This window comes from Solea senegalensis, unplaced genomic scaffold (assembly GCF_019176455.1).
Source record: "Solea senegalensis isolate Sse05_10M unplaced genomic scaffold, IFAPA_SoseM_1 scf7180000017642, whole genome shotgun sequence".
NCBI lineage: Eukaryota > Metazoa > Chordata > Actinopteri > Pleuronectiformes > Soleidae > Solea > Solea senegalensis.
Window position 1 is genome coordinate 104,794 of NW_025322473.1, and position 27,106 is coordinate 131,899.

Genomic DNA, 27,106 nt, shown 5'->3' on the forward strand with positions numbered 1-27,106 from the left:
AGGATTACAAAGTTTAATGTGTCTGTGTTCGACCACGTTTTTAAAGTCGAGTCAGATTAGAAAAGCGTCTCGTGTGGGACAGACTACCAGCATTTATCAAAATGACTCGTTTCATCTCTGCCATATTTAGTTCATAAATCATTTTTATCTAAAATATAATGATGCATACACAAGACTGGAGAGGAAAGTGCTGGTCAATACATTTGTTTTATGTCAGTTCATTTTCTATATAATTTATTACTATTTTATCAGCTGGAGGAGAATAAATGCAAATCTGCCAAACATATAAGTAAAAAAAAGAAAATTGGTTGTGCTGATTTATAAAGCGTGGCATCAGCATCGACTGTGGAAACAAACATGAAATAATATACAGTCAATAAATCCTCAACCACCAACAAACCCCAACAGATGAAGAGGAAGAAGGTGAATGTAGAGGACGTTTGGTTAATCTCTGCAGACTCAGTGCAACTGATTTGTTTGTTGTTTATTTCTGATAATTGTCTTTTAACATCTCAGACCTTTCTCGTGGCAGCTCCTCTGATGATCGTCAGCTTCAGTGGTTCCTATGTTTGGCACAGCAGTTCTGAGGATGCAGATGCAGATGTTTACGTGGAAAAATGAAAAGGTTCTAGACGAGGGACCGACGCCATGTTATCACTCCTTATGAACACATGCCACCCTTTTTTCAGTGTAACACACGCAGATCCTTCAGCCTGGGATTTGTGCTATAGTTGAACATGCTGGTCGTTGTCCTTCCCATACCTCTACACCTGTGTGGACATCTACGTACAGCAGGACACGACAACTGTGTCCCGACAGAGACGGCGCAGTCTGGACGTGACGTGGCGGTGAAGGTCTCATCAGTTGTTCTCAAACAGAGACAGCAGGTCGTCGCTGCTGTTGCTCGGCAGGTCGGGCGGACCGAGGTACGACAGCAGCTCGTCCGGGTTGGTCAGCTCAGGAAGAAGCTTCAGGACAACAACAAAAGAAAAAACAACAACAACCATAAAGTAAATAAATAAACAGCAGAACTTTGAAATATGAACATATATGTGTTACATTCAAACTGTTTCATTTCCATGGGCCCATGTTTGAGCAGAAAAAGCAGTCATGATGGCTCTTTCCAGTTCACGTCATTCAGGACAGTTAACCAGCTTGTGCCCAGAAACTGAGAAGGCTAAATGGAACTCAGCCAAAGCAGAAGTTTGCATTATTCGTACTCTCATTTAAAAGCTGAATGTTTTGTATCAGGGAGATTGGGGACTGTCTCCACAAGATCCGGGCTGCTGACCTCAACAGTCCTCACGAGAAACACAGACACCCCATAGCCAGGTACCGGCTTTAGGATTAAGGCAGGTATAGTGTTCTTTTTTTAGACATTCATCACGGTAAAGCCGTCGAAAAACATTGTCGGAGAACGCGAAGAAGAGGAAACGACTGTCTGACCCGAGCGAGGGAACACACACGAGTAAACGTCGCACCAAGCATGAAAAACTGACGCTGGCCGACATGGACATGGCTCCACGGCTCATGTTCACCAGCTCCATTAACAACAATGGAGAAGGGAGGAGCATCAGTGGTGACTTTTTAACAACGGTGACGCTAAATAGATCGACGATTGATGGACGGATGTTTACGTACTCCAAAACTGTAGGGGGAGCTGTGTTGAGAAAAGACTTGCAAAGTTTTGTTTGAGTTTGATTACTCACACCTGTGACCTGTGTCAAAATGCTGTGCTGGTGTAAATCTATATAAATACATATATAAAAACACAGAAAGCAGCTCTCAACAATCACATGATAAATGTAAAGCAAGGATTTCTCCTCGACCTGCCACTGAGCCAGGAATTTCTATGAGCAAGTGACACCAAAGACAAACGAAGGCTTTAGACTTCAGAAGGTGTCAGGTGGTTCCAATACTGAGAGTGAGACTCTGAGTTTCATGCTGTGACTTTGTGTCAGTAATTAATAGTAATTAATAGATCCACTGAAGGGAGAAGCCGAAAGAAGCAGAAGAATTGTTCCATTAAGTGACTTTAATTCTTGTGAGTAAAGGTGAAATGTGTGAAATGTTCTGTTCAATCTTTTCACTTCAGGTTTTCACTCACATCTAGTGCATGATCAGCTCCCTCTCCTCCAGGTGCCCCTGGGCCTCCCAGACCGAACGAGCCGTCGCTCTGTAGCCGGGAGTTCTGAGTGTTAGAGTTCCGCTGTGGCAGTGGACTACCGGCGTCACTGAGGCCCTGGTTGCCATGGCCACCCGAGCTGTGCTGCTGCTGCTGCTGCTGCTGCTGCAGGATGTTCTGGGGATGTTCGATTCGTCCAGAATGAGGCGCCTGGAAGGTGACGGAGCAGCATGAGACACAAAGAAGAGGAGACAAGACAACATGGAATCAAGGTAGTGGAGTTGTACACAGGCTCAACTCTGTTAAATAAGTTAAAAAGGCTTTTTTTGGCTCTTTTTCTAAGGAATAAATGTTTATTTGAAGATAACAGTGCGTTGACCACAGGGAACACTGTGCAGGTCTCCTCGAGGCCGAGCACCAGAAGTGTGTGACAGCGGAGGATGCGGCCGAGCAGCTGTGTGCGACAGGTGCTAACGTGGTTTAGTGGCTCCAAACCTTGTGTGTGAGCAAACACGTTCTCTGACAGTGTTTTCCACTTCAGCGTTAGTTAAAGACTCTCAACACAAGTCACACAACCAGCAGGAACAGACAGTCAGTGCTGCTCGACACAACAGCAAGTTACAGGTGGATATTAGTAGGGCTCAAAACATGAATCCATCAAAAAATGACTTTAAAATAAATCATCACCTGTTTTGATAATAAATTCATCAGTTTGTGCATCTGAATGATTGTAAAATGTCCTGGTTCTACGTCTAGGGCTGCAACGACTGATCCATTACGAACTTAGTCTGCAACTATTTTGGTTGGTATTTAATCAATTCATTGGTTTGAGTGTTGTGACATTTGTTACATTTGTTTTAGAAACATTCAGTAGATAAACATGTTTGCAAAGAAAATAATCAACAGATTCACTCATTAATAATGAAAAAATCCTGAGCTGCAGCTCGAGATGGTTGCTGTTTTTATACATTTAACTGCAGCGGTTGTTTTTCACTTCAAACATGAAGAAATATGTCCAAACTTTCAAATACAAAAAGAAGTTTGACATATCAGTTACTAAATTTTGGCAGTTTGCTTTAATTTTGATGTTTGAATAGATGTAGTTATGAATGCATGAATAGAACGGAGTGTTTGATGGTTATTTATTGCCATTGCTCCATAGAACAAAGAAATCATTCAAACTGATTATTCTACACGTTTCAAACATCATCATATTGAGGTTTGGGAAACACTGATCAACATTTTCTGAAATGTTGTGGAGCAAACAACTAATCAGATGAATCAATTATGAAAACAACTGTTAGTTGTTAGACCTGCTCAGATTAATAGCAGCTCTGAACAGGGCCACAGTGATCATTGGGATCATATGTGAGCTTTTAAAGTGTCACGTGTGTGCGTCATTTGTAATTGACACACCATACAAATGTGTAGTTTTTGTGTCGTTCTCCCTGTGAAATCCAACAAAATGAAATTCATTTAATTTCCAGCACTGGATTAATCCAGAAACTGAGAAATGAGACGAGAACCACTGACAGAATGTTGCTCTTCTTCAGAGGATTTACTGATCCTTACTATCTCAGTCAGTTTGAATGACATAACAGGCAGTTTGTAAAGTGAGCGCATAGAGGTCGTCGTCTATTCACATGAACAACTCATCTGTTAAGGAAAAGGTCCTGAGTGGAATAAACAGAAAAGACACAGAGCGTGATTCTCGTCACAGCGGCCAGAGGCTACGACACGACAAGAATAAAAATCTGTCTCTGTGCATTGACTCTAACATGGGTTATGTAATAGGGGTGTGTGTGTGTGACCTGCTCAGACTGGTAGGGGAGTGGAGGTGGTGGTCCAGAGGCAGAGGTGTACTCTCCTAGTGTCGGTGTGCTGGGAGTGTTGGGGAAATCTGGAAAGCCTGTTTGGCTGGAGAATCCCTGACTCCCTGCAGAAGCAAAAAACAACACAACACAGGTCAGTGCACACGCACATACACACACACACACACACACACACACAGTTTTGTCTGTGTGAGCGGTGCATCTTGGGAGAAAAAGACACAAAGAATGAAGTGCCTCTGGCTGTAGAGTAGAGCAGGAAAAACAGTGTGTGCGAATGCAATTCTTTACATGTCGCTCAATACCATTCTGTGTCATTTCACATCTAAAAGCATGACCGTGTACAACATGTACATGTGTGGATCACAGACTCAGAGAAGCTTGAGCTCCTACATGTTAAAGCCACCAGAAATATGGTCAAATCTACAGCATTATATAACTACAGGGTGTCAATATTAAAAGTTGATAAATTAATTTTGGGAAAATGAAGGCCTATAAAAATGTTTAAAAAGTCTTAATCGCGATTTCATGAGGTATTACATTTTGTCCATATAGTTTGACTGCAAGTCTGCATCAATGTGTTTATTTTCCTCCCTGCGTTTGTTCCTTTTCAGATTATGAGTTCCTTTGTATTGTGCTCTATAGATTAAATTGCAAACTATACTGTTTTGTGAGTAAAGTATGTGTTGCAGTCTTAAAATATTTTGAGAAGGTCTTGAAAAAGTCTTGAAAAGGTATTGAAATGTATTTCTGGATTCCTGCGTTTACCCTGAACTAGAGAGAAGACTCAAACTTAAAACCAAGGCTGCTTCATAATTCCATCAGGATAGGTGATTGGAAGCATTGACCTTATCAAACTCATCAAGCTGCTCAGCGACAGTTCATTGTTGGGGCTTCTGTGTGTTTTCAGTCGAACTCCCAACGTGTACAGTACCGATACACCGATAACACCATTTTCTGGTGGGTCAAAACAGCGATTTGGTGATATATCGCTGTCCTTCAATAATCCAGACACCAGTGTAAATATTGATATTTTAATTAACAAATGAAAGTGATAAACAGTCAGCTTCACTCGCAGGGCGTCTCCTCTGAAATGAATGAGGGAAACTTGGCTGAAGAAAGAGGGGGTTCACAGTGAGATGATGGAGTTCTGTTTTCTTCAGTGAGACAGCTGTTGTGGAGTGGCTCAGTGGTTAAGACTCTGTGTGCAAAGAAGCGTCTGCTAAATGACATGTAATGTAATGTTGTGATGTATGGCTATATGAATGTTTTGCAATATACTGATGATCACAGAATTGTTGTATCATGATATTATTGGTGCTGTGGACCTTGTACAGTATCGTATAGTGAGTTACCGTGTGAGTATTTCCTGTAATAACACCATTATTTGCCTTAAAATTTGTTTAAAATTTTAAATTAAATTTGAAAAGATGAATATCATTTATCTTAAAAACTAGACAAAAAAAAAAACCCTCTCTGAAATCAGCCGAGTCTTTATTTTTTGAGTCCATAGACCACTCACAGTTTCTAATCTCACCTGGTCTGTTGTAGTCCGGCGTGTTCCTGCCTCCTGCTGCTAGACTCTGGTAAGGAGAGGACGCCGGGCCCAGAGATGCTATCATTTCCATTACATTGGGCAGAACCATGTGACTGGGGCTCACAGTGCGACAGCGTTTCAGGACCGGGCCGTCAGGTTCCTCCTTTATGTGCAGGTCTGGTTTGACTGGCACCGGCCTCCAACCGCACACCGGGTCTATGGTGATCTCCTCGTAGTCAGAGCTGACAAAGGAAGAGAGACAAGAGAGTTTTTTTTAGTTTGATAACAATGCTGACGGGTATGAAATATCACAAAGAGAAAAATATAAATACCCTACGCGTTTCATTCACATGAAAATCATACAAACACTTACTTCTGGATATAGACGAGTATACCGAGCATATACTGGTCCACCTCGAGCCCCTCTAGCAAAGCTGTTTTACTGTGGATGACAAGAACAGATGGGTGGTTAAGTTTAAGCTCAGACGATTAGATCTGATTCTAACTGGTCTGTTTTCAGTACATACTTGCACACAGGACATCTCCAGGTCCCTCTTTCACAGTTAAGTTGCAAATAGGACTCCAGGTCAAAGCACTATGAAATCAAAAAATGACCCATGAAACAACTGAAGGTGCACAGAGCAGGGAAAAATGCATGTGTGTGTGTGTGTGTGTGTGACCTCACCTGTATGTGTCGGCAGTCATGACCTCTGGCTGGCAGCTGGATCCGTCTGAACGTGATCGGGCACTTCAGAGATACTTTGATCGCCGTCTGTTCCACGCCGTCCTCACCATTAAGCCCGGGGGTCCCGGGAATCGTACCACTACTGAAATTTCTCTTAACTGAAACAAAAAGACAACAAGACAGCGATGCCATGATAAGACTGATCTACGTCAGAGCCGATGAGCAGTACTGAGTTCATATTAATATTCACTTTAGATACAGTTTTACTTAAATGACCAGTATTTTCAAAGTAGTGCCTCCCAGTGGTGCTATAAATCAAGTGAGACGAAGGTACATTTTTTCCCTTGCACTAAGATTCAAACAGAGGGTTTTTTTGCAACCAGCAGAGTCTCCCCCTAGTGGCTACCAGGTCAAAACACATTGTTTTGACCTGGTTGGCTTCAGGAGAAAACTGGAACATCTGGCATACGAGAAGAACTTGACCACTTCCCCAAACCATGCGAGAGTCTGAAGATGCGTTAAAGACTTGAATCATCCACATGTGATCGGATCATTTACAAATCACGATGGATGTGAATTCTCTATAAACTATAACACAATAATTGTTGGGGTTTTTGTGTGTACATGTGTAGTTTTCTACAGAGAGGTCCTCACTACTTTAATACTTGGTTTCAGGGTGATGGGGTTAGAATTACAATTAAAATCAAATTATTAAAGGATATCAAATATCGATATCGTATTGACATCGATATTATTTTATGCCAATATCACCCATCCCTAATAGTAGTTATGGTTAAGGTAAGAGTCAGTGTACTGTACTCTGAAATCATGGAAACCAGACTGTGTGTGAGAAATCTGTCATCCTCTAACAGTGACGGTGGTTACGTCAGAGTTCCTCTAAGGACACATTTGTCTCCTGTCTGTCCATGTTGTGATGTGCTTGGCTAACTTCACCGTCCCTGCTGTGCTGATGTAGAAGCAGAACCATCGTGTCACTGGTGTGTTTCTGTGATGTTGTAAATGTGTTGCTCAGATCATGTCGACCCTTCACAGAAGCACTGAAAGCTCTTGTGAAGGATCTGTTGCTTTTGTTGGATTAGGACTCACTCTTTGTGATGCAGTGTTCAGCAGGCAGCAGTCTCTTCTTCATCAAACCCTGAAGGACAGACCTGACAGACGGCCGGTGCACCAGCTGTAACACAAACAGGTGGGACTGGGGCAAAAGGAGGGGGTGTTTTTTATTCAATTAAATATAGCACTGTTGTAGCGCTGCAGCGTAAGTGTGAGACAGGAAGGCTACTTACACAACAGCAGGCTGTTACAGTGATCTGCACAGTGTTACGTTCAGGCTGACACACTTGCTTCAGGTACAGAGGCTTGTGGGAGGTTTTATTGTCCCCTCTTTCAATGGACAGAGGGGTTGCGTTGACACTAACCTGATACAGAAGGAAAAAAATAATAATAATTTGAGCACTGAACTCAGCCTCCATCCACACGACTGTTTTCATTTTTCAAATTTTTCAGCTTTTCCTCAGAAGGCATCTGCATCCACACTCACACACCTGAAAATGCACTATGTCATGTGACCATTTGTGCTACAAACAAAAACTCAGCGCTTCTTAATCAGACCAATAATGATGTAAACTTAATGTTACTTTTTGATCACATCTGATAAAAAGGGAAAGTGCGTCATCATTTTCACCCCGTCCAGACTAAGACGCAGTTTTCAGACTAGGACGGAGCCAGCGGTGTTGTCAACGGTCTCGGTTTTAGAGACCCTAAATCTCCAAGAATGCAGAGTTGTATTAGGGCTGAGTGATGAGTCATTCTCATTTGTAGATTAACAAGGTTGTTTATGATGGAAAACAGGTTTCGACAAGGTCGTGCCAATGTCAGCTGACATAGGGCGATAGGCGGGGTCACACCCGCCTACAGTTCTCCAGTGCATCACAGGGCCCATACAGTCCCAACCAGAGAAAAGGTGCTGGTACTTACTTGCACAGAGGCCGGCCAGTTCGTGTTCATTTGCCTGTCCTCGTGGTGGTAACACTTAAACTGCAGTTCAAGGTCTGGTCTGCAGGGGGAGACACAGCGCAGCTAATCAGGAAGAGACTGGGTGGGGTTATCAAACATTCCTCATCTGTTTTTTCCTCCTCTGGTGTTTTTTTACATTACTTAGGAGGAGAAACAAGATAGAGGTGAACAGCTATGAGAATACACTGTGTTACAGAAGCTCACAGCTAAAGCCTGGCCTTCATATTTATATAATATAAATGTAAATTCATATTTACAACCAGTTTGAACACCAGATTATTGTTATTCGTGTAAGTTATACTATACAATATCTTACTGTCCCACACCATAAAGAAGATCAGTATTTTTAGCCTGCACGGACACAGGGGCTACAGATATACTGCTGGGTATTATGGATAGAAAATGTTGGAATAGGCTCATATAAGATAAATATTGTATTAGGTGAACATATTGTGTCCCTGCTGGAAGCCATGGAAGCTGGTTCCCAGCACAGGGAGTCGCAAGTCATTGTTTTCATGTTGTACAATGACTGGGGGTGTCATGATTCTCCAAATCCTTGATTCAATTTGATTCTTTTTTGGTACTTTTCCCCCGTCTTTTAGCGCAGATGAGTCTGCCATTTTTAGACTTAATCTAGGATCACTGGTTTTAAGTCATTTTTTTTAGTCCAATTTCACTCGTCTACATGTTGATAAGTCATAAGTGATATAATGGCCATCATTTGTTTGCAATGGCCTTATTGTCAAATGTAAATCATTTATTAATAATATGAATGTAACATTAACCAGTCAACTGTAAACGAAGTGTAAAAAGAAGAGAAGTCATAGAGTCACGTCGCTCCGTGATGCTCTGAAGATCCTGCTGTTGTTAAGGTCACTAAATCTGCACTGACCTCCAATAGCTTTTTCCCTGACATTGTTTCCAGTACACTAACTAAATGCTTAAATCAAGAGTTTTCCACCACTAAATAGTGTCACATGTCTGATGCTACAATGGTAATTTCTTCATTCAAGTTGAATTTTGAGGAAGTTTTGCCCCAGAGGATGGAAGAGCTGCCTGTGTTCACGGAGGTGTTTTAGCGTGTTGTGTCTACGTCTTTATGATACATGCAGCGATGTCCTGTGCTGTGCTTCACGTGCAAAACGTAGCTTACACACTTTTCTTCAACAAGTTTTGGCGACTCGTGCAACGCAAAAATCTTTCAGAGACGCTGAGGGGGTTCGAGTTTGGTCAGTGTCGCCCATATCTAACCCTAACCCGTGGTTACTATTAGTTGGCAGCAGCTTCAGGTTAGCGGGAGGAGGAAATGCATAGTCTTGCTACAATGGCTACACATTACATTACATTACATGTCATTTAGCAGACGCTTTTATCCAAAGCGACTTACAATGGCATTGAGTACAATTAGCCGGGGGGGAGTCGAACTTGCGACCATTGCGACCATGGTGTCTTTCGCACACAGGTTACCGGTCTTAACCACTGAGCCACTCCACCGCCTGCAGGACGTCAAACTGGGGGCGTGGTTAAATCCTCGATTCCACCTTTCTTGTTATTGTTGACCTTTACTTTCAATCAATATTCAATTTACAATAATGACAGATTTTCAAGGTTGTATTATATGTTTTTTATAACAATAATTATAAAAATTGTAAATGGAAGTCAGCTAAAATAAAAATCATTTAAGTGAATAATAATTAGAGGAAGGATTTAGTTTATCAGACAGACAGACAGACAGATAATGTAATGAGTCTAATGTCAGTGTCTTCCTACCTCAGCATGAGTGTTTTGAAGACAGAGTCTCTGAGTTGGAAGGCGTGGTTACTGACGGCCAGGTTATGCTCCAGCCTGAACGGCTCTAACACGACACCGTCCCGTACTGGGAAAGTCAGCCGCAGGTTGTCACTAGGGTTTCCTTAAGTGGGAAGCAGAGACTGTCACTGCAGTTTCAGTTTATGTGTGTGAATATGTGAAAGTGTGAGTATGTGAATGTGTGAATGTGTGTGTGCTGGGTCTCACCTGAAGAGGGCTGCTGAGCGCTGATGTTGGGTTTGGTGTCGGGTGAAAGGTACGGAGGTTTTGTGTCCTGGCCTGGGGAGAGGTAAGGAGGTATGATGGTGCCGGGTGTGATTGGAGGGGTGGGGTTCCCTCCCATGGGTGAGGTGGGATACCCGGGCATCACTCCACCTCGACCTGGCTGAGATATGATAAGGACGAGTGTTTAGAACAACAAATCTCGCCATCTTTCCAAACTGCAATAGAAAGGGTTTGTGGTAAGTTCAGACAAGACTTACCCCGTTTACTGCAGCCTGTGTGAAGGCATTGTATCCCCCTGCTCCTCCTGCTGGCAGGCTGCCCTGACCATTGAAAGGCTCTGACTGGAGAACACAAAAACAGAAACACGACACTCAAACCAATGATCCGTTTATCTGGACCTCAAATAGTACAGTGATGCAGAAATGAGATTCAAAAAGCTTCAGCAAAAACTGAGGCACTCTTTTTTTTTTCCCCCTTAGCTGAACAAACATCATCAAAAACAATGCATTTCACTATTATTGATGTAGAAAAAGCCCATTATTTGGTTGAAAAAAGACCATTTACACATCACTGACATCCACTCACAGTCCAAGCACAGGCTCCATGTCCGTGTCAGTGTTCTCTCAGTCGCCTCCCCTCTTACAGTCACACATCACTCCCTTACACCTAACCTCTCAGAGGCCTATGATGGATAACTCCACCCATTTCTGTATCCACTCACTCAGGTCATGCTTGGTGTAAAGAGGGCGAGTGAATCAAAATTCACCCGTATTTTGTCTAATTAGTCTCCTGCCTAAAGACTTCTCCGTCAACCAAAGTGAAGCATACTGATACTAAGCAAAAAAAAGGCTACATTATATTGTTTTAAAGTTATATAAAGGCATTGAGATATTAATTCAGAAGTGATTTGGTATTAGAGTCAAACATGAATTACTGTTTGGAAAGGATTACTTTGTAATACTGTGGAGGGTTGGGCTGGCCTGCTCCAGGGGGGAACTGTGCGGGGTTGTGTGATCCAGATGTGTACTGTCCCATTAACGGCATCCGGCTGGAGGGGTAAGAGGGAGAGGGGGCACATCTCTGCTGAGGGCCAGTAGGGTACTGCAGAGGCTGGTTAGGGTAACCCGACATCCCACCGGAACCATAGTGCTGTGCTGAAAAACCCTAGAAAAACACAGACAGGAGCAGTTTCTGATATACTGTGATTTGACCAGACATTATGTCTCAGCTCTGTATCACAAAGACTCTGCATCATGTGCCAGGAACACAAAGTTTACTCTCTTTTATAGAGTTGTTTGCTTATTTTTGTAAAGTGCTGCTGAGCTGTGGTGTTGCTGTTGTTTGTTTTCTTCTTCCTCTGACTCATTTTGTTTTGTACCACATTTGTGACATCACATGTCAAATACCAGTGGCAGTGGTGAAAAAAAGGGCGCAAACCACTGGCAAAGGGAATGATGTTAATTGTAGAGCTGCAGCTAAGGATTATTTTCATAATCGATGAATCTGTGGATTATTTTCTCAATTAATCGATTAACCATTTGGTCCATAAAATATGAGAAAAACTTAAAAAGTGTTGATCGGTGTTCATCAAACCTGGAAATGATGATGAATGATTTAATCATGAAAAAAGCTTTCAGATTTCAGATTATCAAAATAGTTGTCGATTCATTTAGTAATCGATTCATAATCCAGAAAGGTCTCATGTGTTAGACTGCGTTGTTTTAAGTAAATCTTACAAACTGGTGGAGCTTTAATAACATAAATATGAGCAGTGTCTTTGCTGTTGGCTTAAGGAAACCCTTGCATAGTGTGATAATCCTGCAGTAATATGTAAAACTGTATAATCCAACTGCAAACACTCTCCTCACTGACCTCTGAGTGAAAATGCCGTTTGAGCCCCTGCTGTCCGCTGAGATAGCCTCCGTGCTGGGACATCTTCTGAGCCTGTGAGGGGTGAGAGGGATACATGCCCACTGCGGAGGGCGGCGGTCCCGGCCTGGAAGGCACCATCCCACCGGGGTTCATCCCTACAGGGCCACGGGGGCCTGAATGTGACAGGAACTGGGTGCTGTACGTGGGTGCTCCACCCATCTGAGAGGGAACAGGGAAACATAGTGTGGGGTCATTAGTGTTTTCCACAACAGACACTTCAACAGTGAGAGGCGTTCACCTGTAGTTCTGTGGAGGGAAACTTAATAAATAGTATACTTTACATGGCTTTTGAAATGGTGTTAGTTTACGATTAAAAACAATCTTGTTCCTCAACTGCATCACAGAGAGGAAGTGAGGGAGTGAAATTATGTAGATTTGTAAAAATGGTGGCTGTGGAAGGACAACATGTACATGTATTAGTGCTGCAACTAACAATTCGTTTCATAATCAATGAATCTGCCAGTTACTTTCTCTATTAAGTGAGTACTTGTTTAGCCCATAAAGTGTTGAAAAATGTTGATAGGTGTTTCCCACACCTCCAAATTATTCTCGTTTTGTCCACATGACAAAATGAATCTGTTTGAATTATTCTGTTTTCATACGAAGCAAAGAAAATATTCACATTTAATAACCTGAAAAAGCTTGTTTTAATTATTGAAAAAACAACAACACTCAAACCAATTCATGGATTGTCAACATAGTTGACGTAGTGCTGGGCGGTTCATACCAAAAACTGTTTTTTATTGCTATGAATCTATGAATCTAAGAGTGGTATATGGAAAAAAGAATGTGGCACAGCACACAAGCCAAGGGCTTAGCTGAAGAAGTAACTAAAGGAAAGGAACAATGGGGGACAGAAGAGAGGTGTGGGGCAGAAAGGGGGGAGAGAAAGAACAAGAGGGAGGTGAGGTAGAAACCGAAGAACCACAGGACAGTTCTGACACAGGAGAGGAGTCTGGTAACTGAAGGCTCTGTTCCCAGAGTTCTTACAGACTCTGGGAACCACAAGTAAGCCTGTGTTTTGGGACCTAAGTGATCTGTTAGGGTGATAAGGTAAAATAGTTGTTTCAGGTATGAAGGGACCTGATCATTAAGTGCTTTCTATTTTAAATAGAATTCTAAACTGTACGGGGAGCCAGTGTAGTGGAGTGACATGGTCTCTCTTTCTAGCTCCTGTCAGAAGTTGTGTTGCAGCATTTTGAACGAACTGAAGGGTTCTGACAGACTTGTAAAAATGTAGTAATCAATGAATCATTGCAGCCCTAATGTAGAACAAATGCACATCGAGAGGTGTGATGTTGCTCAGCCCATATCCACTTTTCATAAGAACAAACAGAAACGATGACACTGTATGCTGAGCTGCTGCGCTCACTCCCACTCTGTAAATACAAAGTCTACAGAGTAAATAGTCTGGAACGGCAGAGCAGTGTCAAGTTATGAGAGGTCTCTGCTCTTAATGAGAAACATGTGTTGCTAGTGAATGTGTGCAAGCAGCGCAGCCGCCCCAACCCAACCCAACATCAGCACTCCAAACCAGGGACGCTGTGTGCAAAACACTACAAGCAAGCGACTCCTCAGTGTTGCAGTGCATGAGGACCAGCTCAGAGTTCCTGCTATAATGATACGATTACTACATGGATGTGAGTAAATGATGCAGACTGTTCACATTTAAACAAAACAATGACAAGATGGAAAAAAGTGTTTTGCATGAAGTCCTAAAATGACCATGATTTGTTGCACCACACACCCAGTAATACTGCCTGCAGCACTTTGACTCCACGGTTGCTTGTCAAACACAAGGAGCTACAGCGAGAGGATTTTCAAATCTGACTTGATTTTAAAAACATGGGAGACCACAAAAAAAAGACAATTTTCAATGTTTTAAACCTGAGAAAGCACAGACTAGATGATCCAGTAAAGACACAGGACCACACATTTGGAATGGAATCAAAGAGATTTCACTACAGGATAATTTGGCCAAATAATCTGTTTAAATCATCCTCTGGTGTGGGGCAGGCTTGAATTTCAGTCAAGGTCAGCTAAGCCACTCTTTATCTCTCATACATGTTGTTGGATATACATAAAGGTTTTACAGTCCCTTAAAATTGCCTCACTGTCTCCTTTTTTACACTGTCGTGACTCTGCTGCTGCTCAGAGCAGACACACATCCATCAAGGATGTTATTGATTCATCAGATTTTTTTAATATTGAAATTATATTCCACTTCCAACAGCCCAAATGTGTTCATGTGTGCAGTAAAAAGTGAATCTGCAAGAAAGAAACTTTAAAATGAGTGGACAAGGTCAATGACCCAGGCTTTACGTCATCTGAGTCTATACTTAAACCTGAGCTGGGAAAGCTTCATGTTCATGTCTCCGGAGCAAATCATTTATTTCAACTCGTCAGTGTTTTGGCAGAATGCCTTCTGCAGTGTACGTGACATTTACTGAATTTATTCTGCCTGAAACAAGTGTTTCAAATCAGGCACTTTTTCCTTGAAAGAAGCAGAAACAGAGTGCAGTCATACTGTATCTGAGACACAGCAAGCACACACGTGAACATAAACTACACATTAGATGCTTAAATCCAGCATCGAAATCAACGCTTGCTATATAATATTATAATTTAGCCTAAACTCCCTAAAAACAAATGTATTTCACACTCTCCCTGTTTACCTGTGCGTAGCTCAGCTCCTGGTTCTGTTTTTCCTGTATTGCTGCGACAGTTGCCGTGGCAGTGGCAGTTGCCGTGGCGGCGGCGGCGGCAACAGCAGCGGCGGCGGCCTGGGTGAAGTCTGAGGGAGGCCGAGCGCCCAGACCGGCGCCCCCACTGTTACTGGAGTAACTACAGGGAAGAAGGGAGAAGACATGATGAGTGGGCAGTGAGTCAGAACAGTGGGGGAGGAGCAGACACACGGACTTATGTTAATGACAGAACCCCACGGTGATCATAAATGTTGACAATTGAATTATCACATCTAATGAGGTGTTTATGAATGCTGGTTACATTGTCCACAACACCACTCGATGTTTGTTCTGCATAGGCCTAGTCCATGTACATCAAGCAAGAAAGTTACCAGGCTCCTCCTCTCCTGTGGAACCAGCTCCCAGTGACAGTTCAGGAGGCGGAGCCACTCTCTGTAGCTTTTTGATAAAGCTTATAGTTAGAGCTGGCTCAGGGAAACCTGGACCATCTCTTATGCCGCTATAGACCCAGACTGCTGGGGGAATTTCCTGTGGTGCACTCACACTCGTGAGTTTGTGTCTTTCCTTCCTTTCCTCTCTCTCTCTGTGTCCTCATCTTGCAGGTTGCAGTATCCAGATCCAGTTTCAAGGTCACTACTAATATTGTTATTATTATTATTATTATCATACATATCATCACCATTATTATTATGCTATGATTAAAATTAAAGTTGATATCAGTATAATTGTTATCAACAATCTCTGCTGCTGCTTATATAAATGACATCATAGCTCTATAAACATGTCATCACTGACTCTAACAGTCCTGTATAAACTTATAACTTGATAAAATTGGTTCTGGTCTCTTTCTTCTGTCTCTACCTCATCTCCCTCTTGTCCTTTCTCTCCTCCCTTTCTGTCCCCCACCTCTTCTCTGTGTCCCATTTTTCCTTTCACCCCAACCGGTCGAGGCAGATGTTGCACATCTGAGATTTCTTCTTCTGTTAAACAGAGTTTTCTCTCCACTGATGCCTAGTGTTTGTTCATTGTGTGAACAGCTGGGTTTCTCTGCTCTGCTCCACGATGTTGTCTACGTAGAGAGCCTTGAGATAATGCATGTTATAATTTGGTGCTATACAAGTGAAACTGAATTGAAAGTGCATAAGACATTTCAAAACAAATGCACTATATCTTAAGTTCATTAAAAGTAACATTTTCTGTTATATTCATCTCACTGTAGCAACTGTATAAACAAACGTACCTTCCACCATAGGCTGAGGAAGGGTTGTAAGCAGTGCTGGGACGTCCGTACATGACAGGATGGCCGTAGCCTTTAGATACAGCATCTCCATAGGACTGTTGTCCCATAAACTGGGAGGCCATGCCAGAGGCCATTCCAGGGCTGCCACCGGGCATCATGTGACTTCCAGAGCTCTCACCTGGACCCATGGGTGCACCGAAGCCCTATATACAGAGGGAGGGAGAGACGTGTGAGTGCAGATACAGAGTCACAGACAGAGCAGCAGACTGTGTGTGGAACAATCACTCATCTATTTTGTTGTTTTGTTTTCTTTTCGCCTTTCTTTATTTTACGATTCAACACTTTTTTCACGCCATGTGTGAAATCTTGTGTCTTTTGAGGCTGACTTTAGCTACGTTTCATTGACAGTAGTTAAAAGGTAAAAGTGTCAAATAATCTCCAAACACAAAACAATGAATGACAGCGCAAGAGGGAGCTGGGGAATGTCACGTCATTGTTTTCCTAAAGTAGCGTATTCACTGTCTACACGGGAACGTGAGGCCAGCGTTTTGAGATTTTCCCACTCTGGGAGGCGTTTTCAAAAGATGACGGTTTCAGGTCCTAAACTGCCGTCTCCATGTGGACGGAGCGGCGGTTTAGGACCTAAAACGCCTCACCAACAGAAAAGGATGCGTATTCACCTGAACTTGTTTCCATGTGGACGGCCCTAAAAAATCCCAGAGGGATTTGGGGAGGGGTTGCTTTGATGTATCTGAAGAGGCTTTTTAAAGCAATTATAATTTAGTTTTGTGGTTTTAGTTTAGTTTCTACTATGATTATTAACCCATATATGAAAAAAATTATTGAATTTTCAGGTAATTTTGGTCCCTTTTTTGTTGTTTCTTATTAATGTTGCTATACACATAGTTATTAATATTCTGCAGCAGTATCTGTTCATTTTAACTCTTAAAACAATATCTTAGCTGTATTAGATCAAAATCCATATTTATTTTCATTTCAAACAAGAGTCAGGGCTTACTTTAGTGTTTCATCTCCTTCTGTTGTTTCTGAGTTTGTTTATTATCTGAAATACACCAAAGAAAATATCCCAGAGTACTGAGTCACGTGTTACCTGGCTGTGTGTGGGATTGGTCACGCCCAACACTGTGGTTACTACAGAGAGAGATCCTGCGTGCTGATTGGTGCCTGGTTGCCAGGAGACTGGGTCATTTAGGAAGGGGCTGTCACTGCTGTGGAAGGACACAAAGCCAAGGTGAAGGAGCCAGTGTTCATTCACAGATACAAACATTCAATATCACTGTATGTTATGTTATTATTCACATGTTAAAAATGAATTCCTCTTTTTCAGGCTCACAGCAGAAAACAGCGTTGAGCACAAGGTTGTCAATTCATCATTTACTCTGCTGTGTTAAACAGAACTTGAGCATGGTTTCTTCATCCAACAGTTGAGGTAACAAACCACTTCCTCAACAGGAAGCTAGCCTTACTGTAAAAATCAGGTTACAGAGGTTAAGAGCTTTACCACAATCATAACTGACTTTTATCGATTTTACAAAAGATTTCGCTTATTTGGCTGCTTTTTGATGCTGCTTTGGTTTGAGGAAACCTAAAAATCAACATTCTTTCAAATAGGCCGAGTAAAAAAAATAAATAGCCATCAGCAGATTTGTCTTCACAGAGTGTGAATAAAGATCTAAACTCAATGATTTTCATTTATCCTCATTTGTGTGTAGATCAGTCAGCAGGGGCAGCCATGCCTGCACTACTGAGTTCACAGCACTGTTCATTGACAAAGGCTTTGTTCATGAAGTCAGTGTGCATTCATTCACAGGTTCAATGAGAAGTGACGTAAAAGGAACTTTCATAATATCCTTTTAATCAATGATGATTAAGCTCAGGTTTATACGTGTGGAAAAGAACAGTAGCAGGCGACACTTTAACTAAATGCTACTGATACATTCCAGACTACAATGAACGATGATCAAGTGGGGGGCGGGTTTTCATTGCATTTTTAATAGAGCTATAAACTGATTTTGTTTAGCCTATAAATAGTGATTTACAATATAAAAATATTAAGGATTAATGGATAATCAATCGTTAATTCTCCAGACGATCGATTAAGAAAATTAATCGGACTATTTGGTGGTGCTGGCCTCTCCCTGTGACATGGAGACTATATGTTTTGACCCATCGAACGGCCGCGGCAGAACCAACGTCATTTCTCACGTGCCCACCCTCACACCGGATGTTCTGCGGCGAGTGTACACCTAGCTTTAACTTTCTGCTTGCTTGGGTGTACAGTATTTAAAATAGCTTAAGAGAGAATCTGACATCATTTATCAGATGGTATGTTGATCAACCTGCAAACACACATTCCTCACATGTTACCACTGTTCAATTTCCCATCGTTTGCAACAAAAGGGAAAATAGCTGCCATGTTCTAGAGTTGCAAAACATTGACCTCACATGACATGAAGACTGATTTGAACAGAGAACTGGATCCTGTTTCAGGTGTTGCTGATTGATACCTAAAGTGTCAGGTCACACACACACACACACACACGCACACACACACACACACACACACCAGTGCCTGCATTACCACTTAGACACAGTGAAAAGCATGTAACACAAAGAGAGAGAGCGGGGGTCTGAGCTGAGCTTGGTTTCAACACATGGGGCCCCTGGAGTCCACAACAGAACAAATCCAGTACTGAGCAGGGCAGGTGAGGTATCACATGGTTCACCTGAGGACACTCAGCTCAATGGGATACTTAAGGTTTGTTCAGGTGTGGAGGGAAAAACACTGAATTATACTGTATGGGTCCACCTTATTCTACCTCATACTGATAATATTTAACTCTTTAATCAGACTCATTTCAAATACAATTGTGTTCATAAAAACAGTTGTGACGTCAGGCTGGATTTTTTAAAAAGCGGGGAAATCCAAATCTGATCAAATGTGGTCATTCGAGACGACACATTTTAGTCATTTTAGTCAACGTTGAAGCAGTAGACCAGAAACTGTGTGTCCTCGTAAGTTTAAAATGTCACTTTCCTCTATGGACTGAGGTGCAGGACATGCAAAAGTGGAGACCTTTTAAATGATGATGTTACTCCAACTCATTTCCTGATTTGTTTTTTTCAGTCCCGACCTGACAGCCGGTTGTGACCTTTAACACGCAACTTTCAGTTTCAGCTCAATGTCGGTCAACAACCCATGAGTAATGCTCTCTAAAACTGAGCCAACGACTGCAGAGGCGGGGATAAATCGATTTTTACCACCCACAACTACAATATGCATTTTTAAGCAAATTATTACGGCAGCTGATGAAAAAAACTAGAGCTGAAACATTTAATTAATCAATTATTAATCGATTACTAAACTATTTTGATAATCAATCGGTTTGAAGCTTTTTTCCTGATTAAAACAAGATTTCCGATTGTTTAAGCTTCTTAAATGTGAGTATTTTGATTTCTTTGCTCTGGATAAAAAAGAAATCATTAATAGTTAATCATTTCGTTTTTTTTGGACAAAACAAGACATTTGAGAACATCATCATTTCAGATCCACATTTTTAAAGGTTTTCTGATATTTTATGCGATTAATCGATAAACTTTAATGTCACCACCGTGTGCTTGACGTGTGTGTACCTCTGTGGAGTGGGATGTAGGAAGGGTTTCATGGAGTTGTGGGGGTTCATTGGATGTACGGGGGGATCATCAGAGAGCCCCCACTGTCCTCAAGTGGCAGCCCCTGAGAGCGAAAGAGAAAGACACAGACACACATGAGAAGAACAGTTACTCAGAGCTCGTTCGCTGCACGGCAACAATTCATCATGGCAGCGGCCCACGGTACGTGTGTGTGTGTGTGTGTGTGTGTGTGTGTGTGTGTGCACAGAGACACGGAGCCCTCCCACTAACTTGAATCTGTCTCAGTGTGTGTGTGTGGGGACGGTGCAAAAAAAAAAAAAAAAACATTAGCCTATCACTGACTGCTGTAGCTCTGATACCTCTCAGAGGAAAGGGGGAGGGATGCTGAGTGCTAAATTTAGCGTGCTGATTTCAAAAGGAATTCAGGAGAACAGAGATGTGAGGAGGCAAGAGACACTCCGCCCCCACCCGCCAACACCGATGTACAATTCATCACTCTTGTTCTTCTCGCTCGTCGATTTGGTTCATTTATGAACAACCCTTTTTATGTTTATCCGCCACTTTACCCTTCCTTTAATACGAGATGTTGTCTTTATTTCCTTCACATTTCTCATCGCCACTCCACAGCTGCCACTGCTTCCCTCCTCCTACCTCCCACTAATGATTTTATATGACGGCTACCAACTGACATGCTAATTATCCAACATCACAGCCCTCCCCTCCCCCTCAGTTCTTCTTCTCTCAGATTTCCCTTTTCTCACTTGGGAGATTTGGGTCAGACACCCCACATCTTGTGCAGGAGGTGGAGAGGAGGAGGTATGTGGGGTGGGTGGGGGTGGTTGCCACTCAGATCACCTATCAAACCACCTGTCAAGAGGCATTGTCTCCAAACAGCACCTTGTGACGTCACAGTACAGAGTACATTATAGCTGCAGTATGCAACATTTATTGTTGTTGTATTATTCAGGCTCAATGGTAAATGGTGTGTATTTGTATGACACTTTACAAGTCTCAATGACCACTCAAACATGCTTCACACTACAATGTCTGCCATTCACCCGTTCACCCACACATACATCTATGGGCAGTTCACACAGCAGCAGCAACAAGCATGTATCCCGTCATACTGCTGAACCACACGGTTTCTTTTGAGCAGTAGAAGTTTTCAGTCAAACTATCACTTTAGTAGCACAACGTTGCCGCTAATGCTGCCTCATCTGTATCCACATGAAATGAGTCACTTCCTCCACACACACAGTTTACCACACGGTACAGGACGATATCAAGATTTATTTTGAGTGGCAAGAGGCCCAGAATTAAGTTTGAAACTCTCAGTCATTCTTGCCTCCTCTATCTTTTAGTAACTATTATGCTGCCCAATTAAGATATATATATATATATATATATATACACACACACACATCTATACATGTATATGTATACACATAAATATGCATACATACACATATATGTACATATATACGTATATACTGTATACTTATATATACATACATGTATACATGTATGTATACATGTATGTATACATGTATACATACATACATGTAGTGCAGGACAGTGTAGTTTTTTCTCCCCTCTCCTTTGAATAAAATAAAACAAATCTTTAATAACAAATGAACTCATTTGTCAGATATTTGAATGCATTTGTTCATATTTAAAAGTTACACAATACAGCTTTAACCACACAGCAGCCCGGGTGGGTGGAGTGTAATTTGTCTGTTTTTATCAGATGCTGCAGCACAGTTTGTACCTGCAGAGCAAAAACACTGAGACACTCTGTTCTTTCTCTCTGTGTCTTGACCTCAGTTTTCAGGACCACGACTCCTTGTGCTGCACGTTCTTCGTTTTTCCCTCTCTTTCCCTTTTCCTCTCTTTTCCACCGACATTGAGGTGACAGCCAAAACACTGCAGGCGTTCAATCAGCCCTCCACTGACCCTCTGCTCCCACAGTGACTGCCTTGTTTTGTTACAACTCACTCCAGTCTCATGTAAAACAAGGCTTTGAGTTATTTATCAAGATGGAGTGATCATGCAAAGAACATTTCTTTACACTAATGTGCCACTTTTTCCCTCACTGTCACAAAACCGGGTGAAATGCTTTTGAATGCACAGTGAAGTGGTTGAAGTCTACAGCTGCAGCCATTATTCCATTTATCGATTACTGATACTAAATGAATCGTCAACTTTTCTGATCATCGATTATTCAGTTTTAGATGTAGATATTGAATTTATTTAAAATAAAAGACAAAGCTATTTGAAATAAAAATAGAAAAATTTAAAAATCTCTTATTCATACTAATCCAAACATATTTACTTAAAAAAGCTATTAAATCTGGAGCCACAAAAGCTACAACTAAACCCAGGGTAACAGCTATCAGTGATCAACATAATTAAACACTCCCTCTGCCACTTACTGCGTCCAATAATAAGCAAACACCCTTTTAAATGATTTATTAAATGTTGCTTCTTTGTTTCCCCGACATGAGCCGTCACAAAAGCCGTCAAGGTTTTTATACCCGAGTGCCTCTTTTGCTCCGACAGCCTCTAATCAATACTCCACATCTCATTTGTGGCATGATTAATAATGAAGTAATGAAGTGATGAAAGGAAATCATCAGGCAGAAAATAAATCAGCAAACACTGTTTTGTGTCAAGGGGAAAAAAGACAAACCCTCACTGACAGCTCCACTGTTTGGGTTTAGAGAATGAAAAATGTTTTCATTGGTAAAATTTGTGACTTTTTTCCTTAAGGCCAAATTATTAAACTGCAAATAAATGATGCCATTTTGAACTATGTAGCCAACAATTTATTTGCTTACATATTCTACTAGCATACAAAATACAGTTCCAACTAATAATGGTCCAGAAAATGTTGAAAAATGTTTTTCAAATCTCAAAATGAAGATTTTTCAAATGTCTTAATGATTTCTTTGGTAGTATGAAGTAAAGAAATCAGAATATGTTCACTCTTAAAAAGCTGAAAAAAAATCTGAGACCTTGTTTTAACTTTTAATTATAAAAAAATGAGTTCATGATTAATTTGATAAATGAATAATAACCGATTCATTGTTTATCTATTATTAGCATATATAGAATGCCAATAGATATTAGCATAGGTTATAACAAAACGTAAGTCGAGACAAGTGCGAGATTTGAGCCGAGTGTAGTGTGGATTTATTTAGACACCCATGGATGCTCAGCCTGTCTCGTCACAAAGCAAACTGAATTTGTGAACAGGACCATGAGCTCGTGTACAATACAACACAATAATGATCAACAGAAATGTGTCTTTGTATATCATAAAACAAACCTCAAGGAAAGCTTTTGACAACTCTGCAATTCGTCAACTATGGAGCCAAGATGAAATTCAAAGTCAATGTGAAGCAGAGCTAATGATTATTTTCATTCATGAACACTAGACTGTCAAACAGTCAACCTTTAATAAAATATGAAGCAAAAGCACAAATAACTTCTGAAAAAGACAAGTGTGAATCCACACTGGAAATATTCTGTTTACAATGACTGAACATGATTGAATTATTGATTTGATTATTTCCATTCTAAATGATTATATATATATATTTTTTATCATAACTGATTGTATCTCAAGAGTCAGGAAATAGCAACAAATGCTAACCACGTCACTTAAAAGCAAAGGCTCTCATTTAGAGGCACAATTGAGCCACTATTTTTAAATGATTTACTTTTTTTTTTAAACTTGATTTCAGCTGCTTTTCTAAACCCTCTGCGATATTAATTTGGACATTTAAGTGTCATTGAAGTCGTATTTCCAAACAAATAAATGTTTATACTACTTCATAACAATTAATCTGAGTAATTAACTACGACATTAATCACAATTTTAAATGAAATAAACTTATATGTGAATATGCTCTTGTTTGATGATTATTCGATTAAGCGATTGATTACTAAATTAATGATCAACTATTTTGTTACTCAATCAGTTTGAGTGTTTTCTTTCAATTATCAAAACAAGTTTTCTGATTTTTCAGCTTCTTAAAAGTGAAAGTGGTTTCTTTGCTCCATATAAAAAATAAATAATTAAAACTTAATCATTTTGGTTTGCGGTCAAAACAAGACATTTGAGAACATCATCATTTCCAGGTCTGCTAAAAACCAAATCACCATTTTCAACAATGAAAATAAATGGCCAGAGTGTAAGGGCATTGACACAGAACCACAGAAAGGGTGGCAAACACACGTCTCATGAATCACACGTGAGTCTTGGTGTGCGGTGATATCTGAATCTGGACCAGTTTCTAGGCAAGTTTGATAAATGAGGGCCACTGTGGGATAAATGACATCTCACACACAGTGCTTTCCCCGCCATTCATTTAGTAGCAGTGCACCAACCACTGCTATAGATTATTGAGTATCACAGCTCATCTGCAATCACACAAACAGAGACAGAGTGAAGACAGCGAAAGAAAAGACTAACGAAAGAAAAGTTATCATAAAGAGAAATAACCACACAAACGAAGAGGAAGATGATGCCGACGATCAGTGACAGTGAGTGCAAGCACAAGACTGAGGTGGGATTATGTCATCATTGTTTTTTCCAAAGTGAGGCCACTCAGTGGGGTTTTGAGATTTTCCCACTCTGGAACTCTGTTTTCAAAAAGTAGAGTTTCAGTGCTCCCTTAGCGACGTTTCCGTGTGGATTAAACATTTGTGGATTCACCAAGACTCGTTTTCATGTGGACAGCCCCTAAGCCTATCAGCTCCACACGACTGTCCGTACTTCTCAGTATAGTAGTGATTATTAGATTTTGTGTTGCCGAGTGACATTCCCAAACTACACAGCCTCTCAATGAAAATAACTCATTGTGTATGGAGTGAAGACCTCAATGCTCTCCTTCTCTGAAAGGGGTAACATCACGTGTTAATGACCTGTATTACTGATGTGTTGCTCTTTGCTTGCTCTGCTCATGTCATAAGTCAAGCAAAGTTCAACTTTCAAGTAACAGCAACTCAAGTTCCGTTATGGTTTTATGGGTTCTTAGACTATTCTAAGGCCCAGTTTCTGGCATTTTTGCTGGAAGTCCAACTGTTGCTGTTAAATTTAAAGATTTTCACTGTAAATGCATATGTTCCAAATATCATCATCAGTAGTTAAGTGATGATATCGACCCTGAAAAACCAGCCGACCCCTAATGATCAACAACTCTAACTTTCTATGGACTTTGGTATGGGAGAGTGAGTGGTTTATAAGGGGATTCAAAGTTCTATTGGAGTAGAGTTTGTTCATTATCTTTTCTATCATTTAAAATTCAGCCTTTAAAACTAGGAAAAGTCCTCACAGATGCCTTATCACGATGTGATGATATCCAAAATATAACACCATATCTTATCTTGTCTCATGTCACAATTTTGACAAAATATCCATATAATGCCAAGACCTCAACCACTGATACTGAAGTATTGCATAAGCACACAGAACAGAACACATGTTCCAGCCCAAATAAACACCACAAAACCAGTGAAAACATCTGGAGGCTTCGAACAGCAGCAGCAGCAGCAACACAAACCCCTCACTTCACTCTGCACTTATCAACACACACGCTCAATATCCCAAACCGATGTGTCTGCTCATGTCAACACTGACCCAGACTGACCGAGTCTGGCTCCAGGCCAGGACAACATGCTGCTGCTGCTGCTGTACCCGTGATATTTTCAGGAAGTCAGGGTCCACTGGGACAGGAACGGGCCACCTCAACAATAACAACAACACCTCCGCATGCATGGAGAATGAAAACCGTTATGAAGCATGCAGTGTGCTAAATGTGCTAAATGCGTGGGGTTTTTTCCCGCCCAGTATGGGATTATTGATCAGACAGTCAGATCAATGTAAATGGCCAGAGAGAGAGAGAGAGAGAGAGAGAGCTCCGCTGAACCTGCACCTCCTCCTGCAACAACAGAGTAATACAACACACTGCTCACATTTGCAGCAGAACAAAGCATTAGAGCACATTGGACTGCCAGTCTCTCTTTCTCTATCTCCTGGTATGAATGTGTGTACATACATGTTTTTGTTGCCTCTTTAGGATGTTGGCATAAACACTGTCCTTGTCAGAACTAATGGAGACCATTACCTGGTCATAATGTGGCTGAGGAACTGAGTAAAATGTGAATTGTGGTTAGCTTAAGGTTAGACTTTGTTAATTGTTTGTGTTTGTATCCCCATTAGCTGACGCAAAGACAGCAGCTACTCCTACATAAAACACAAAACACCACGTGACCTTTAGACCTTTAAAAAATGATTTGACAATTGCTGCTAAGGAGACTAGGGATATAATTTGGGTTAGGGCAAATGAATAGAAAAAGAATATGAAGAATGTCCTAAAAAGAATAGCTGTACTAACATGTGAGTGAGTGAGTGAGTGAGTGAGTGAGTGCGTGCGTGAGCGAGAAAAAAATCAAATAGCGGCTGTTTTGTTTTACCTACCTGAGTCAGCTGGTTGATAAGCGCAGAAATGCAATAAATGCTGTTGTCCCCGGTTAAAAAGCGACAATAAAAAAACAAAGTAGTAGAATGAGAGAGAAAAAAAGGCTCTGGTGTGGATCTGTCGTAGCACTGACAGCGCTAACTTTGCATTATCTATCACTGTCTCACTGGAGCTGGAACTGGAAACAGGGCTCCGCGTGTGTGTGTGTGTGGTGCTGCTGCTGCTGGCACCGTTAGCCACACACAGCTATTAGCTCCCGTTAACTTTGTGCAATATTAGCTCGCGTTACATGACATTAGCCGAGTAGCGGCTCGTCTCCGCGTGAACGGAAAACGCTAACTGAAGACAACTGGCCGTCGTATTTTGACAACTAAAACCCTGCTTGTCCCGCTTACCTTTGCCTGGTGCTACAGCTGCTGCCAAACCCCGAGAAGCCGCTCGGTTATGATTCTAGACGGTTCGGTTAGCTAGCGACGCGACATCAGCTAAAGCTAGTGTCGCAGTTTGGCTAATGGGAAGACGAGTTTATGGATGTTTGTGGAGCCGAGTCCGGGCTGTCATTTTAACATGACATGTTCTTCTCACATGTTATCAGTGCGTGCAGCCCGTACGTACTTTTAGGGACTTCAATGTATCACAAACATCACTACGTACGGCTAATGCTGACATTAAGCAGGTTAATAGTTGCAGGTCTGTAATAACCTGGCACCTCCGCCTCCGTCATTGCACAATGAGCCGCCGTAATGTATTCATGATGTCTCCTTCTGACAAAGGCGCTCCTCCTTCTGCGAGCCCGGCGGCTGAGTGTCTGACAGACATGACGTCATCGCCTGAACACGATGAACA

General features: G+C 41.4%; 1 protein-coding gene across 4 annotated transcripts; it reads right to left on the reverse strand.

The window, feature by feature from the left end:
• Positions 1-188: 188 nt before the first annotated feature.
• On the reverse strand, positions 189-27,106 carry LOC122764738 (zinc finger MIZ domain-containing protein 2-like). Of its 4 annotated transcripts, none has more exons than XM_044018659.1 (20): positions 26,656-27,106; positions 19,776-19,878; positions 17,233-17,350; positions 16,122-16,324; positions 14,852-15,020; positions 12,117-12,335; positions 11,196-11,408; positions 10,502-10,585; positions 10,227-10,404; positions 9,981-10,122; positions 8,172-8,250; positions 7,481-7,612; positions 7,284-7,389; positions 6,177-6,334; positions 6,019-6,086; positions 5,865-5,933; positions 5,492-5,733; positions 3,937-4,061; positions 2,108-2,335; positions 189-968 (listed from the first exon to the last, which is right to left on the reverse strand). In XM_044018659.1, exons 2-20 carry the CDS (start codon positions 19,823-19,825, stop codon positions 861-863), a joined length of 2,691 nt encoding a protein of 896 aa, XP_043874594.1. In that variant the 5' UTR covers positions 19,826-19,878; positions 26,656-27,106; the 3' UTR covers positions 189-860. The 4 variants fall into 4 exon arrangements, with proteins under 4 accessions (XP_043874594.1, XP_043874593.1, XP_043874595.1 ...); XM_044018658.1 differs by having other exon boundaries at positions 26,260-27,106; XM_044018660.1 differs by lacking the exon at positions 19,776-19,878 and having other exon boundaries at positions 26,260-27,106.